General features: G+C 37.8%; 1 protein-coding gene across 2 annotated transcripts in view; it reads left to right on the plus strand.

Moving 5' to 3' along the window:
* Positions 1–18095, plus strand: part of znrf3 (zinc and ring finger 3) — a 136873-nt gene that overhangs the window by 110127 nt on the left and 8651 nt on the right. For both annotated transcript variants that reach the window (XM_039771414.1, XM_039771415.1), the window contains exons 3-5: positions 12213–12287; positions 14346–14477; positions 16987–17097. In XM_039771414.1, the coding sequence (XP_039627348.1) occupies positions 12213–12287; positions 14346–14477; positions 16987–17097 (318 nt within the window). The remainder of the gene's footprint in view (positions 1–12212; positions 12288–14345; positions 14478–16986; positions 17098–18095) is intronic.

An 18095-nucleotide genomic window follows, 5' to 3' on the forward strand; every position in this document is an offset into this window, starting at 1 on the left:
ACATTTTTTACATTTTTAGCTCAATTCAGGCCACCTTTTATGGACAAGGGTAACAGTTTCCACAACAGTGATCATGTTGTTGGCCAGAGGCTGGGTTTAGTTGGCCAGCTTTGACAGTGGGAGGGAAAAGCTCAATATGGTCACAAATCGCCAAGCATATTGATTTTCTTTTAAAACATAAGAAAAACTACTTATTTCATTTAAAGCCTATAGAGCCATGTACCTTCTAGCCAGAGAACTTCATTTACAAGTGCTTGAATTTTTCTGACTATAAAACTAAAATTCCTTGCTTCCTTGGTATTTTCAAATTTTAGTTTATTTCTACTATAAAGCGTTGCTTGATTACTTTATTCTTGCATTCTTGTTAGTATGATGTTAGACTTTGTTTAATGGCACTAGGATGATACAGTATAATGTAAGTAAAAATTCAGTTCTAGTTAATTACTTATTTTGAATATGGCAGTAGGACAATGAATTGTATTGCAGGTAAAAAGCATAAAAATAGCATATTTAGTTTTTTATTTGATACAAGTTGCTAGGACTATGCACTGTAATGTTCATATAATTTTAGATTTGTTTATTTATTTGCACTGTGGCATTTGGACAATGCAGGTTAGTGCAGCTAAAATTTGAGTTGCTTTATTCAGTGTATGGTTCCAGGATGATACAGTTTATTTCATGGAAAAAATTAGTTGCTTTATTTCATGCATGTCACATAAACATCAGCATTCAAAATAATCATAAACAAACATCGTTGATCATCATCTTGATTGATGCCACCATCTTAAATTACCAGTGTACGTTGTTATCCCTTCCATTTTCAGAACACCAATATTGCATATCCCTCCAGTTGGCTGAAAACCTGAATAGCACTGGTCAGGGTGGAAGTGCCTGGCCAAACTTCCAGTATAGCTTTGTGCAGCTTTCATGTGTGGACAAAGGGACACTCATTCATGGACAAAATGCATGTAATTTTGACATAAATGCATTTGGTATAAATGATAGATATTTTATTAATCCCAAGGGGAAATTCACATACTCCAGCAGCAGCATACTGATAAAAAACAATATTAAATTAAAGAGTGATAAAAATGCAGGTAAAACGGACAATAACTTTGTTTAATATTAATATTTAGCCTGGGGTGGAATTGAAGAGTCGCATAGTGTGGGGAGGAACGATCTCCTCAGTCTGTCAGTGGAGCAGGGCACTGACAGTTTCTCCTACCACGCTCTTCCTGGGATCTTTACCAAGTTTGTTTTTGCAGACTTGTCCACATCGAATATTGATATGTTAAAAGTGACACAACAATGCTTTCAAGTAGCAGTCAAAACACTTATTTGGAAAATGTAACACATTAGTATTAAGGAACGAACATTAAAGAACAAATGTCCACTGACGTATGTGGAAGACCTAAAAAAAGATGGAGTTTTTCTGATTATCATTAGCCTTACCTGTAGCATGATGCTGTGCAGTTGCAAATGTTTAATATTGTATTGTGGCAATTACTTTTAGACCTGCTAACAACAATGGCACACAGTAAATGTATAGTAAATAAGATGCTCACCATAGAAGGTTCTGCACAAAATCCACATTTTTTTATGCTTTTGCCTCTAAAATATAATTCTGATTATTATTCTGGTTATTAGATATGATCCCATTTGACCAATAGGATCTAACAGAAAGATTTAAAGCCCATCTCCTATAAATCGTTAGCAATGTGCATTGCTGCTAAGAATTCAAAAAGTTCACCAGTATCTGTGTCTGTTGGATATCGACTAATTCTGGTGTCCTTGGTGCATTCCCATTACTTTGTAAACAATAATAGATACACTGCTGTTATTTGACAGATAAATAAATTGTGCTGTTGTTCAATGCAATGCCAAGCTGTGCTTCTAACCCATACATGACAGCTACTTGTCTAGATCAAGGTTATTTTAGTTTTACCTTTTTATATTAGTTTTTATTTCTATATTTTTTCTGACCTTGCTTGGAAATTCAGTTTAGTTTTAGTTTTCCTTCATTGTATACTTTTTAGTTTTAATTTAGTTTTTATTTCTCAAAGACATGTCTATTTTAGTTTTAAATATATTAGTTTCAGTTTTAGTTTTATTAATTATGGTATGGTTAAAGATCTACTATGAAGTTTAGTTTTGTGTCACAAAACACAGACAGAACTGTACACTTAACGGGTTTGGATATAATATAAGTTTAATGTTTGTTGGAAGCTTACTACGGTACACGGTTTACTATCTGATTTTGTTTTTGTCTGATTAAAAACAAGCATAATCAAAACCAGATATGAACAATTTTATAATTTTTTTAAATATTTTCTGTCATTTGTGCTGAGTAAATGTGTGCTGACTGTTGACACTTATTATCTTTTCCTTTTATTGCCTGGAATGGGCCAATCTGTAATGTAATTTAGGTGAATTTTAAGGTTTGAAGTTTTTACTCTAAATGTGTACAGCACACAACATATCCCACTCTAAGACAATGTGCTTATAATGCATGCCTTCAATATTGCATTCAAAAATCTCCCATACTGGGCTTTGCTATTTTCCACCAGCCATATTGATCTCTGATTCTGTCTCAGGCACATACAATTTATAGACAATTTTGCTACCTGCAGGCCTGAAAGATATCAAAAATCATACATTAGATTCTACTGTGTTCTGACAGGTATGATCATGATAATCATGGAGGCTTAGGTAGAACAGGAGCTGTTAGGCTTGAATTGGTGTGCAGACCCCACCTAGCTGTATTGAGGGCAACAAAGAAATGCAAGCATGTAGTGTGAAGGTGAGTGAGGCAGTGAGACTTGAATAGACCATGCATTCTTCTTCTTCTTCTTTTGGCTGCTCCTGTTAGGGGTTGCCACAGCGGATCATCTTCTTCCATATTGTCCTGTCTTCTGCATCTTGCTCTGTTACACCCACCACCTGCATATCTCTCTCACCACATCCATAAACCTTCTCTTAGGCCTTCCTCTTTTCCTCTTCCCTGTCAGCTCAATCGTTGACATCCTTTTCCCAATATGCTCAGCATCTCTCCCCTGCACATGTCCAAACCAATTCAATCTCGCTTCTCTGACTTTATCACTCAACCTTCCTACTTTAGCTGACCCTCTGATATACTCATTTCTAATCCTGTCCATCCTCGCCGCACCAAATGCAAATCTTAACATCTTTAACTCTGTCACATCCAGCGCTGTCTCCTGCTTTCTGGTCAGTGCCACCATCTCCAACCCATATAATATAACTGGTCTCACTACTGTCCTATAGACCTTCTGCATTCCCCTTATTGTTAAAAATCGGTACCAGTACACTTTTTCTGCACTCCACAGTCATCTCACTTTCCAAGATTCCATTGAACAATCTGGTTAAAAACTCCACTGCCATCTCTCCTAAACATTTCCATGCTTCCACAGGTATATCATCTGAATCAACGGCTTTTCTATTCTTCATCCTTTTTATAACTGTCCTTACTTCTTCATTGCTAATCCATTGCATTTCCTGATTTACTATCTCCATATCATCTAACCTTCTCTCTCTCTCTCATTCTCTTCATTCATCAGCCTCTCAAAGTACTCTTTCCATCTGCTCAACACACTCTCCTCGCTTGTGAGTATGTTTCCATCTTTATCCTTTATTACCCTAACCTGCTGCACATCTTCCCCAGCTCGGTCCCTCTGTCTAGCCAGTCAGTACAGGTCCTTTTCACCAGCCTCTCATACAACTCATCATACGCCTTTTCTTTGGCCTTCACCACCTCTCTATTCACCTTGTGCCTTATCTCCTTGTACTCTTGTCTACTTTCTGCATCTCTCCGACTATCCCACTTCTTCTTTGCTATCCTCTTCCTCTGTATACTCTTCTGTACTTTCCCATTCCACCACCAGGTTTCCTTTTTCTCATTCCTCTGTCCAGATGTCACATAAAGCACCCTTCTTGCTGTCACTCTTATTACTTCTGCTGCAGTTGCCCAGCATCTTCCTCCACTCTTGCACGTAACCCTATGTTCCTCCCTCTTTTTAAAATACATATTCTCCACAGCCATGCCCATCCTTTTTGTAAAATCCACTATACTCTGACCTTCTTCATTCCTCTGCTTGACACCATACCTGCCCAACACCTCCTCATCTCCTCTGTTCCCTTCACCAACTTGTCCATTGAAATCCACTCCAATCAGGGGTGGGGGTTGGGTTGATTTGTTTTCAATCCAATTTTTTATAAAAATTGATCTATCTGTATGGAACGATTACAATAAAATCAATAAAATTAAAAAAAAAAAAAAGAAAAATCCGCTCCAATCACCACTTTCTGTCCGTTGGGTACACTGTCCATCACCTCATCCAACTCACTCCAGAAATCATCTTTGTCATCCATTGAATGCCCAACTTGCGGTGTATATGTACTAACAACAGTCATCATCACACCTTCAGTTTCCAGCTTTATAATCATTATTCTGTCTGACACTCTTTTCACCGCCAAAACACTCTTGACATACTGTTCCTTCAGAATAACTCCTACCCCATTTCTCCTCACATCCACATCATGATATAACAATTTGAATCCACCTCTGATCCACCTGGCCTTACTCCCTTTCCATTTAGTCTCTTGTATGCACAATATTATATTAACCTTCCTTCTCTGCATCATATCGGCTAACTCTCTTCCCTTACCAGTCATATTGCCAACATTCCAAGTTCCTACCCTCAGTTCCACTCTCTTTACCTTCCTCCTGTCCTCGTGTGTCAGGACACGTCTCTCCCCTCTTCTTCTCCTTCTTCAGCCAACAGTACCCAATTTCCGCCAGCACCCTGTCGGCTAACAAATACTGGTGGTGGCCGTTATTAAACCGGGCATCGACCAATCCGGTATGGAGATTGTATCGTCCACATATTGAACTGGCAAAATTTTACACCGGATGCCCTACCTGACATAACCCTACCCATTTATCTGGCCTTGGGACAAGCACGAAGAAACATACTGGTTTGTGCATCCCCTTTGGCTGGATTTCTTGAATAGGCCATGCATAAGAACAGTAAACCAATAAAGAGCAGAAGAAGAGTATGCAATAGGTGCATGGAGGAGCACAAAATGACGTTTGAATTACATTCTGATATATAACAATCACAAAGAAAGGTGGCACAGTAAATCGCTTTCTATTTCACACGCTTTATCTGCCCATATTCTGCTTGTTCTGTCACTGCAAATGCTGTGTGAACACCAACCTTCCTTCACCAGCCGCCATTCACTGGATGAATTTAGACTAACGGCAAGAATATTCATTCAAAAATGAAAGCTAACAATATTTTTAGTAAATTATTTTATTTCAGTTAGTCTTTCCAGCTACTTTATATAATAGTTTTGTTTAGTTTTATTTTTTCATTTTGGTTTTATTTTTTTATTTCATTTTAAAAAAATGTTTTTTTAATAATAGTTTCAGTTTTGATTTTAGTTTTTGTTACCTATAATGACCTTGGTCCAGACTAATATAAAATCTTACTTGAAATATCCGTCAGGGGCTCACTCTTGATTTAACCTTTGCTTCCATTGCTGAGACTGTTGCCAGCTAGCCTGGCCAATTCTGAAGATCTGAGAGACCCCCTTCATATGCTGTTATACCTTCCCAACATGTAGGCATTCCTAAAACAACATGGCTTCTTTGAAAAACGGCTGACCTCAAAAATTCACAGATAATAGTTGCTTGGGCTAAGCTGAACATTTTTGGTGTGTTTTTTTTAATTACAGGGTACAGCCATATACTGTGCAGCAGGCTTATCATATCACACTTTATCTGGGTTTAACAGCCTTCAAGCTTCCTCTTAAAATAGATGTCATTTATTCATATAATATTGTTTATTTGTAGGTGACCCCATTAGATGCTCTATATACAATGCATGCCCATTTGACCAAACTCAAGGGGAGAAGTGGGACTTATATGGGCAGCACTGGGCGCAAGGAGGGAGCCAACCCTGGGTGCAGGATTCAGAAGTCTCACAGTTCTGGAGATCCTGGGTTTACTGCCCTTGTGAACTTTACTTTTCTCCTCATTTATATTTTGGGGTTGGGGACTTGGTTCTTGGGGTTCTACTTTTTCCATTCATGTCCCAAAGATGTTTGAATACAGCATGGGAGGATGTATTAAGAAGGACTGGTTGGCGTCTCATCTAGCGCTAGCATTGTGTCTGATAATGCTGGAATGTACTCCACCTCTGTCATGATCACATGATCATAAAATGTAGTAATTGAGTTTATAAAATGGACATATTGACTGAGGGCTTCAGATTAGGGACATGTGAAGTGTTGGGAAATCTTTACCTGCCCAAATCAGAACACTCTAAGTGTAGTTTAGTTACATTTAGGGAATGTAAATAACATCTTGGTACATTTTTGTTAAGCCAAAAGTAAAGCTTATAACCGTGTCAAAGTTTTTCTTTCTTTCTTTCTTTCTTTCTTTCTTTCTTTCTTTCTTTCTTTCTTTCTTTCTTTCTTAATTTCAAGTGCCAGGAGGCAGTAAAAATTGTGCTTTAATGGCAGAGGGCAACCTTCTAAAAGTATAATTGCCATAATTATACAAGACAGAAGAGAAAGAGTTTTGACTTTCAGAGCAGCCTTTTTTCTTTTTTTTTTTTTTTGTTCACTGGTGTGGTTGATGGGATGTGGGGTGGAGTGTCTCATTACTGCGGAATGAAAAACCTTAGCAAATGGCGCCTCCCCATCCCTCTCAGCTCTGCCCTTTTCGCAGGTGTGTTTGTGCAGGTAGACTTTCTGTGATGAGAGTCTTAAATGCCATGCCGACACACTTCAACTGAAGGTGAATGTGGAGCTGAGGTTGTGGTGGCATATGGTTGTCTTGAGTGTTGTGTCAGTGAGTCTGGTTGGTCACACTTACACTAAGTGGGAGTCATGGATATGTTAACTGAATTATCCTTTGTCAGACTATTTGGTGTCACACTTGTAATTTGTGTATTAGCAGTGTTTTCACCTCCTTGCCTGAAAGTTAACATAAATATTATGCATTGAAATGCTTAGAACACACAGTCTGATTGGAGCCATCAGAACAGCAACCATACTCTGCTGTGCCATCTAAATCTGCCTCCTGTCTGAGTATTGCAAAGCATATCATCTGTTGAAGACTAAATATGTGTATGTAATGCTGATGCCTATTTATTAGTTGATATATGGTTTTATGTATATTTATGTGAATATAGCTGCTCGTGCTCTCCCATTTCACATTTGTCCATATTTCCAATTGTAACTTTTTGTGAGAAGGTGGTTGATGAATACAGTATACCCAGCAAGTGGTGACTATCTATTGCAGAGTATAAAGGACAGGTGATCTGTGCCAGCACAACAGAAAAAACAAGTTTTACGTTCAAAGAGATCAGACTGAACATTTTCAGGCAGATATCGCAACAACATTACAACAAAGCAAAAGGAAAACTAGCACTCAGTCAGAAAACAAAAGGAGAATAAATGCCACCAAAGAATCCCAACTATAATTTTTGTTATAAGTTGCTAATTTATACTCGGATGAGTCTTTGTTTTCAGACGCTCATATTGTTGTGCAGCAGTTTTTTATTAGGGTGTGTAATGACCTTAGGCAGTTCTTGTCACAAATATCACGGATATGCCAGAGAATGAAGAATAAGGCAAAACATCTTGGTCTACAATATTATGACAAAAATATCAATGCCAAAGAAATATGAGTAAATATTGTTCAGCGAAAAAACAAACCGTGGTAGTAGAAGATACATACCTATGCTATGTACCCCTTGTTCATACAATTTATGTTAACCTTATAATTTAATTTCCTCATCTTTTGGGTGCATATCTGGAGAAAAAATTCATTTTCACAGAGAGAATAAATCAAGGCAGTAATGTGAACTTCTTCATCTCAAGCTGTTCTTACAGGTAGGGTGAACAACTTGTTCAGCATCACATAACAAAACATTTTTCCTAATGCATATTCTTTAGTTTGGACAAAGTAAATATTAAAACTTTTTTTTAAACTTCTTGCCTTTGCATAGTTGGAGAGTATAAAGTGCACAGCTTGTTTTCCTGCGGCACATGAGTGTGGAGGCAGCTGAAAGGTCAGGCTACAGGTACAAGTTGCTGCGTGAACAAAATCAAACTATTGGCAGTGTTACTGTGGTCTTATTTCATGAAACAACTCTTGTCTGTTTTCAGTTCTTGCATCTTGAGCTTATTGAAGCGCTTTTAGATTTAGCTTTTTTTATTTAGAGGGGTTTGGGGTTAAAAATATCCATTTTTTTCTACTGTTTTCCTTGCAGTAGGGTGTCTCAGAGTGTGATAGCAAATAATGCAGAGGTTATCAATAAATATACAAATCCTATATTGTCACGGACAAGCAAATATGGAACATACTGAATTTCAGGGGTAGAAAACTCACTGAGGGCTTCAGTGTGTGGTGTCTGATGTAATGAAAGTGAACCTCAGTGTGTGGCTGGGAGAGTTTAATCCTTACAGAATGTGAAATTCCCAGTAATCAGCCAGGTTGTTTACCATGGCACTGTTTGCTCCACTATGGACAACGGTAGTACTCCGCTTCTGTTTATTAAGCCAGTGTCACATTACATGGCTTCTAGTCATTGGGTATGTCAGACTTGCCAGCTGCAGCAGCTGATCTTGTTGCTGAACCATGTCATCTTTTGCTGAGCATTTCACATTTAGTCATTGTGTACTGACCTTCCAGCATAGTCCTTTTTTGTGACGGCTAATTATGGAGTTAGTGCTATACAAGGGGTTAACTAGTACAGTTCGTTTAGTCTCAATCTCTGTCCTTTTTTCATTCTTTAGAGGTACATGAAACATGAGACATCAGACAGACAAGCTTCTGATGAGCTCCAAAACACCCATGTTTCTTATTCCTTGTCACTCCGTTTATATGAATTATACTTCCATATTAGCATTCATTGATTGTCAGAGCCCATCCCTACAACTAAAGACAAAATCATCAAATATTTGATTTTGTTATAGCGAATCATGAGATAGTTAGAGTAAAACACTGCACACATCACTTTAGTTGGCTGGCTTCACGGTAGTGTGCCACTGACTGCCTCCAGCTCACCAACATTATGTAAATGAAGGCTATAACTAAAAATCACTGGAAAAGCCTTCTAATTTGGCATGACCTTTAGAATGTGATGCCATGCACAGAATTATTGAAATACAAATAACTCAATCTGAGTGAAGCTTGGCATATTTATTAGCACTGTCAGATGTTAGAAGTCTTGATTTTGAGCAAAATCTCTCCAGCAGATTCTGCTCTAGAGAGATAAAGACTAGTGTCCCAACTGCAGCACAAATGGCCTAAAACAATATACATTTATATTAAAAAAATAAAAAATGTTTCTTTTCAATCCACATAATGAAACACTGACATTCAATTATTATACTGCTAAAATTACATTCTTTGTAGAAAGGTCCACAGCTGGCCATCTTTTGTGTGTGTGTCTGTGTCTGTGCACACATTCTTAACCACATTTTCAGTTGTTTTATGGATCTCATTATCAACCATCCAGTTTCACTCTTGTATTTGTTTGACAGTATCAACATATCCATCATCTCTCCATTTCGTGTTTTTCACACAATCTTTGCTTAATTTCACTTGAGATTGTTGTGCCTATGGTTTACTGACAATCCTCCATACTTGTACTCATGGACCCAGATAAAGCGAAGGAGTGTGTATATGCAGGGGATGAAAACCAACCATGAAGTGTCTGTTAGCTATCCAGGTCATGACAATTTGAATGTTGAATACAGTAGCTAACCGCAATATTTTAGACAGTGAAAGTACAGCAGTCATTTAGATGATGTTCATTAGCCACTATAGGGCAAGAATTCTTCCCACTCATTTCATACCACTAAGTACAAGAGGGCACTCCTCATTTGCTAGGCAATCTTACCAAAGCTCTGGTCTAAGCTTTAATACTTACAGCAAGATAAAGGGAACTGAATTTGGGAGGAGGATTAAGAAATCCCTTTAAAATTTACCTGGAAGCCAGGGTAGAGACTTGAGCAATGTAGTGAGTGGATGAGCATTTCAAATTTTCATGAACCTTGCTATTACATTTTTCATTTTTGGCATCCAAATAGTGAAGGACTCTTTAGTTTTTCTTAAGCAGTGACTCATTGTGTGTGTGTGTGTGTTCAATTTAAATGAAGAGGGTGGGGTTGATTTAGCAAATTATTGAGTACACAAATGAGTCATAAAAATTTTTTTAAACATGGGTTACTAAAAATTCTGGATATTTTTGTCAGTTTTTTTTCCCTCTCTCTCACTTTTCTCCTCACAAAAAAAAAACCTTTCCCGCCTTTACTCCACCCTTTTTCCTAAAATCCCCTGGTTTTAAGAGTGTTGTAAGCAATGGGTGGCCTCGGATGTGCCTGAAGGGAAGTTTGAGCTCTTTGGCAGGCAAGTCCCTGCATTGGACTGGGTTGCTCAAATGTGGATCTTGACAGTTCATTCTAAGCCCCCTTTCCCTTCCCCTCCTTTCCCACCTCTCTAGTGAAGCTCTTTAACCAAGAGCTATTAATTATTAACTAGAATAACAGAAGACATCAAAGAGGCAGATGAAAGTAGGGCTTGCCGTGGTAACAGATGCTGGCATGTTGAGTTGTGGGCAGAGGGGGTTGGGCAGGCAGAGGTCTGCACCTCACCTACAAATAGTGGGATGTGGGCAGTATGTACTATTTTTAGGACATTTGTGTGACATTTTTTTCTCACAAGTAAATCTCAATATTCCTGTCTGTTAATTCATTATCATTTTTCACCATTGTAAAGTGAGTTGCAGATTTCCTCAATGGAAATTTGACTAGGATACCAGACCATCAAAGAGCCTGTGACACAGAGCCAGTTTAGAGTTGTTCATTGTCATACCCAGAAAGCGGGTGACCAAAGTTACCAAGGGAAAATCCATTCACATGCACACTGTGCTCAAATAGTGATATCTGGGTGCATGTTTTCTGGTCAAAATAAGTTGTGGGTCAGCTTTGGAATTTTCAAGCTTCATAAACAGCCTGTAGGAATAAAAGTTTAAACAGAACACATAGAACAAAGCATTGCTTGAAATCTCCATACTTGTAAAGATAGCGTTTTCAGTTGGGTTTGAAAAACAATTTTTTTCCAACCTGCCAGCATAATGACATAATGACTTCATAAGAGAGATGTCTTTAGTGTAACGAATCCATTACAATGTGGCCTCTCTTTTCTTACACTTTTGACTGCCCCACTAAACATATCCTGTCTCAATTAGAGCACATCACCAGGAACTCTTTCATCTTAAAGAACTGTTTTTTCCCCTGTTGCCAATAAATTGGATAGAGCTTCAGTTGTAGAAGCATAAAAAACAGAGATATTTGATTCATGGTACAAATAAAACAATCAATTAATTGATAAATAAAAAATAAATGTATATTGTGCAAAACATTCTAAATGAACTTGGAGTATAAGCATTTAGTTTGGGATGTTGGGAGGAAGCAATGGATTGCCTTATAGGAGCAGGCAAGTAGTCACACTATTGTGGAATGTAAATGTTCCAAGAGACCTCCTCTTTGAGGTGATGGACGGGATTTTTCATGATGGCAGCCAATTACACTAACATCCTCTTTTTCCACAGCATATAGAAGATAAGTTGTCACAGAGGACACCTACCTGTAAAGAAACATTTTCTTAGCCCAAATTATTCCTTTAAGGTTGTCCATCTCCTTTTTTTACCCTAAACCATTTTGCTGGGACAGGACACTTAACTTTTCACCTTGGATAAATTTGCAGCAAGAAAATGGCAGGTCATTGGTCTTTAAAAGGATAGATGGCTTCACCCTAAAGTGTTTGCCTGCAGAATTTGAGAGCCATGATTTTTTTTTTATACTGGTCAGCCACGTGCTAAACATACATTTTGTTATATGATTGCTTTTAGCTACTGAGTGGCAATGTGAGCAAAATATTGTCATTGTCTTCTAAGGGTGGGCTTAGTTAGCACAGTTGTTTTTGTCCATGACTTGTCTAGGCTTCAGCTTGCATAATGCACTTAATGTCCATTTAAGAAGTTCTCAGGTGTGTATGATGGGTTCTACACTCCGGACTCTTTATGACTAAAAAGAAAGGAAATGGTGACCTCTAGTGGTCATTGAGGGTGAATCCTTACAATGTTACGCTACATCACCTGTTTCTTTTCTTACAGGCTAAACGGGCAGTTCAGAGAGGAGCCACAGCAGTCATCTTTGATGTCTCTGAGAACCCGGATGCTATAGACCAGGTGAGGCAGCCATCATTTTCTTTGGCCACTTGCTGAATAATGTAAACCAGCAGCATTAAAACGCAAGTTTCTTGCTTGCAAGCCAATGCATGACTATGTTGTTGTATTGTTTCCTCAGACCTATAAATGTCTGTGGATGTCATGACATTCCTGAAATCCAAGGGTAAAGCAGACAAAATGGAGAACACACATTGATGCTGACTAACAATTCTTTGGTTAAGATATTTGTGGAAACCACATCCAACCATTTTGTCACTTGCAACCATGCTGGGAATGCTGACTTTCACAGCTGATACCTTGGTCACTGTATGGCATTAAGATTATGAAGTGCTGCTCTCTACCTTATTACCAACAAACACCTTTTTATTGGTGTGCCATTGGTGCTGCCTTTCTTTATTGTCCATGGTAGACCCTTTATTCAGTCTTATGTTGACCTTTCTCTTACAGCAAAAACCCTGACCCACTTATGGAATTTTCACTTATACTTTTTTAAAAATGTAATTATGGTCCATGCCAAGGCATGGCAGTTGTTTAAAAAATGCTTTAGAGGAGCTATTAATTAAACTTCTAAGGGCAACATTATTAAAAGATTTATGCTTTCCTCCCCTCACAGACTCCCAATAACACAATGAGAAATGTAATTAACTGTCTGAGGCTAGTGTTTAAAGTTGGGAAGGTAGAGATGTGAATCCTTCGATTCTCAGGAACTTTCTCCTTTTTTTGGGTGGAGCACAAAGGGGTTTGCCCCTGTCAGGCTAAACTAAGAGCAGATCTTTGTTTTGTGCTTAACGTTCCTTACCCTAGAATGGACTTGGCTGAGCAGTTGACAGCCCCATTTCACACTCCTGGAAAATCATTTGGGTCTTTTTTTTTGGGGGTTAGAGCCTTAATATATATTTTCTGTAGTGGTGGGACAGATGGATGCATATTTAAATAGTCAGATTCCCAAAGTAAACTGTGTTTTCTAAAGCCATTTTGAAGCAAACAAAATATAAAAGCCAAAAGATGGAGTTGCTATCATAAAGTGAAATCCTGACCAAATATGTAAGGAAAAGAAAGAGCTAAAGTACAAACTTACTCACTGGCTTGTACTTTGATTTTATCAAAGATGTTCAAGTATGCTTCATAAAGAACAATACGGCAAGGAAAGAACAATCGGTCCATCTGACCCATTTAGTTTGCTAATAGCTGAATTTTCCTGATATGTTTAGATATGTTTTTCAAATTTATCAGAATCTGTGCTACTTCAATTACTATTATTGCTACTTCATATATACTGTATGTATTTACACACACACGGTCTCCAATTTAAGTAGGTGCAGAATTCCTGTGCATGTATTAGATTTGCATATGTGATCCTAATATAATAATGTGTTTAGTAGAATGATACAGAATACACACTGTTTGCAAACCTCAGTTCATTCTTCTGGTGGGCATCCCACTTCTGCCTTGATATGCTATATACATTCTTCTTGGCACCCTGAATATGGTGATTAAGGTCATGACCCTTGATTGTACAAGTCATAGCTAGAAAGCTATGCCATATCTGTTGACAATATTCCCTTTAAACTTTGGTATATTAGGATTTTTTTACATCATCTTTATCTTTAATGAAGGCACCTACAGTGAAACTTAATGTACCTGACAACATATGTGTTCAGTCTTCCACTAGGGTTCAGTTCCAGGTGGAAGGATGAGCCAAAGCACATACAAAGCAGTGTAAATCTGATCTTAATTACAGCAAAGTAGACACCATGGGAGATAATAGTGTGTCTCTCCCCCCCCTTTTTCTTTATTACATTATGTACTTACTTGACATCAATATGAGAAAAGTAGTTATCTGTTAGAAAATACAGTTTTCTGGTAAAATATACATTTTGGAAACACTTAATTTTACTTGCTAATGAAATTATACAAAATGACTCAAACCAATGGTATTCATGTCTGACAAGTGGCTGAAATGAGTTCCTTGATTTCCCAGGGCTACTAGCAGCATTGAGTATCATTAAATTTAAAAGAGTTTTGTTCCAAGTGACAATTCTGTTCTCTCTTTCACAGCTGAACCAGGGATCCGAAGACCCACTCAAGAGGCCAGTAGTCTATGTAAAGGGGGCAGATGCCGTTAAGCTGATGAATATCGTCAACAAGCAAAAGGTAGCCCGAGCTAGGATTCAGCACCGGCCTCCACGGGTATGTACACTGATCCTCCACACAAAACCTGTCTCCACAGCCAAAACCAATACATTTGAGCTTGATTTGTGATCAGTTTTTGGTGTTGTGTATAAAGCACATTGCATCGTGTGGTTTTAAGGTCATAGTTGACCATTTCACACTAACCTTACCAGACCCTGGCCTGGCATACCTTTAACAAGCATTATCTTTATCCTGGTCTCCTTTTGTTTAGTGCTTACATCAGGTAAATGCAGACTCCAGCTCAAATAGTTGCTTTCACCTCTGGTCACTGATTTATATTGTTTAAGTTTGCAGCACTGAGATTGAATGTCATGGCTCAGATATTATTCTTTACCACTAGCTACTAACGTGACATGACCATTTGAAAAGTATTTGACATTCTTTTATTTTTAAATTTCTATTGCTTGCTTTTGGCAACCCTGCCTTTCTTAACCTACAGGCACTGATTTTTTTTTTTTTTTTGAAAGAATGCTTGGCTTTTCGCTTGATGGTATATGCCTATTGCATAGGTCTTGGAATGTTGCTTTCAGCTACCGCACTCTGATTTAATATAAGAAAGTAGACTTTTACAAGTGCTGTATTTCTGTAGTGTACACGAACATCCAGGAAGCCAAAACATCACACAGTGAGCCCAACATGTTCCTGTGCACTTCACTGTACAGTATCACACGTGGGTTGGTGTAAACTTTACAGTACTTGACTCCTGAACTGCTGGCCCAAAATAACCGAAGATTCTTATTGGGGAACACATTGAAATCCTTCTAGCACCCTCACTCTGGTATGAAAGAAGAAAAAAAAAATATCTGGCCTGGGGCTAGTGTGAATGGAGGGTTTATCTTAATTATTATCAGAGCATGTCAATAAGTCCAGTCTTGGCCATAATGACATTTGTTAAAGAAATTGCCCATTACAATTATGAAACAAAATAAAAGGACCGGAGTAATTATAGAGATTCAAATTTCATTGTCAAGAATTGGTTTTATCAGTGACACAGCAGTCAGTTTATAAATTAACATTTTGATGACCTAACGTTCAATATTCTCATCAAAACTTTTGCAGCAGGAAGAGAAAAAAATGTCAAAACAAATGTTAAATTATTCATTTGATATATTCCACTTTCTCAGTATACAAATTAGGGACACATTTGAATTACCAATAAATCAATGAATTGCATATGCCTCAAATGTTGCATACAAAATGAGGAATCTGTGCTTGCTGTGAGCTTGCTGGCTGACAGTCATCCATATTCTCATGATGTACAAAAAACTTTTGCTTATTGATTTGGACATCTCAGTCTCAGTCTTGCGGGGCTCTACTGGTTTCTAGGTATTCGTTCTAATCAATTTCTTAATTAGTAGCTAATCCTTGCTTTTTAGTTAGTTAACTGTGTAGTTTGTTACAGCTTTCATTCTGTCATGTGAGATATTTCTAATAATTTTTGAAAGCCCTGACCTGATGATGAACACACTTGTGTGAATGGGACTCAGTGGGCTAGTGAGCTGTTGTTTGCCTAGTTAATTATGTTTAAGTAAGTGATAGAAGGTCAAGAAAACACAAGCAATTGAAAATTAAGGCAGCTGTTTAAAGAAAATAAGTCAGCAAGTGAATAAAAATAAAGCTCCAAAAACAATATGCTCTAGTTAAGAAATTTTCTCTAATAAAGCCTGCAGCTGCCACATGCATGCTTTATTTACACCCAGTGGTTGCACATCTTCTGTCACTATAAGATTTTATTTCTCAATGATTCTGTTATAAAGTGCTTGGGAATGTGTCCAATAATGAGTGTATTAATTTTCTTAACTTCCCTACTCCATATATGGAATAGCAGGTGTCTGAGGATCGTCTAGGTTGTTGTACCAGTTAACCCATCATAGGACACACTTACTGGTCTACGCTTGTACCTGGCCAGTTTGGAGCTCCATGTCGGCCAAAATCATTAGTTGTTATTTTATGAGTAGGAACCATGGTTCTGTGGCCTACGTACTGGACTTTCACCCTGCCTCTACTTCTATGCGACCTTGACCAAATGAATTTACCAGCCTGTGCTTACTGCAAATAATATCCATAAAACAGTTGTCGGTTAAAATATATAGTAATGGAATTTATACAAAATGTAATTAATATTTATGAGCAGTTACAAGCTAAGATTATTGCACATATTTATAAATTGTTAATAAAACATGAAAAATTAAGATTTAGGGCATTACTGAAAGTGTGCCCTTTGACAAACTGGTATTTTGGCCATAGTTCCTGCCGAAACTGTTTCTGCAGAACCCTGATTTGGATTAAGCAATTTATGTTGTTATTTAAGTTATTTCTCATTACACTCTATAGCTCCTCTGTGTTATCTGTAACAAACATCCTTCTCCCGTTTTCTGACCATGTATTGTAACAGCACACTTAGCAATTCCTCCATTTTTTTTTTTTTTTATATATATTTCAGCACTTGTAATTCCCATACAACAGGCTGAACATATATATTTTTTTCTCTCTCTTCTTTTCCCAGCAACCCACAGAGTATTTTGACATGGGGATTTTCCTGGCATTTTTTGTGGTGGTGTCCCTGGTGTGCCTTGTACTTCTCATCAAGATAAAACTGAAGCAGCGGAGGAGCCAGGTAAGTCTTTTCCCAGTTTTTTTGTTCTGGCATGGCAAACCTTAGTATTGCTATAATGATTTCATCACTTTAACTTCTATTGGTTCACAAACTGTGAATGTACATGTGTTTCAGGTATTTTTTGTGCTTTAAGGTCATTTCTTAATGTGATCAGTACAGTGCGGTGCCTTCTGCATGCACTGTGTGTATCCCAATCACCCCTTTTTTATAAGGATTTCCTCCGATAGATACATTGTGAGGGATTTTGGCTACCCTAATTTGACATGGATTGACCAGGTCTGATTAAGTGAGTCCAGTCTTGAGTTCACTTTGTGCCTGATGGTAGCATATTTGTCTCCACCCCACTGTATTTCTGCAGTATACAAGGCATGGATAACAATGTCGACATCCTAGTGAAAACACCTTTAGTCGTTTTTTTTAATATTAGTTACTTTGCTGATATAAAGAGTCAGACTGTTCAGCATAAATGTTATCACTTTCTTCTTACCGGTAGCTGACCACAGTCAATTAGACCTAGTTCACTGTAGTTAAATGAACCTGGACATTGTATGAGGAGCTTCTGAACTCATGCTGTTTGTGGGGGTCAGTAGAGGGGTGTATTATTAAAAAGTCATTCAATATCACAAATTGCCTTGACTCAATTGGAAACAAACATCTGTGTGGAGAAAACCTAATGGCCACCCCAATGATGAAAACCAAACTTGACTTCTGGTTACACAGGCATTATGCATTTATTACATATAGGAATTGTAGGGTGGTACAGCTGTACAGTGAGTAACGGCTCCACTTTAATGTTCCATTGTCTGGAGTTTAAATCTTGGCCCCATTATTGTCCATGTGGAATTTACACATTCTATTCCAGTCTTTGTGTTTTTACCCCCAAGTCTACAAGAACATGAAGATTTATTGTTAATTCCAAATTGGCTCTGTGTGTGTGTGTGTTGTGAATGGAACACATGCAGCAAACCTACTTATCGCCAACAGGGTCATCTGTCAGA

This window comes from Polypterus senegalus, chromosome 12 (genome assembly GCF_016835505.1).
Source record: "Polypterus senegalus isolate Bchr_013 chromosome 12, ASM1683550v1, whole genome shotgun sequence".
NCBI lineage: Eukaryota > Metazoa > Chordata > Cladistia > Polypteriformes > Polypteridae > Polypterus > Polypterus senegalus.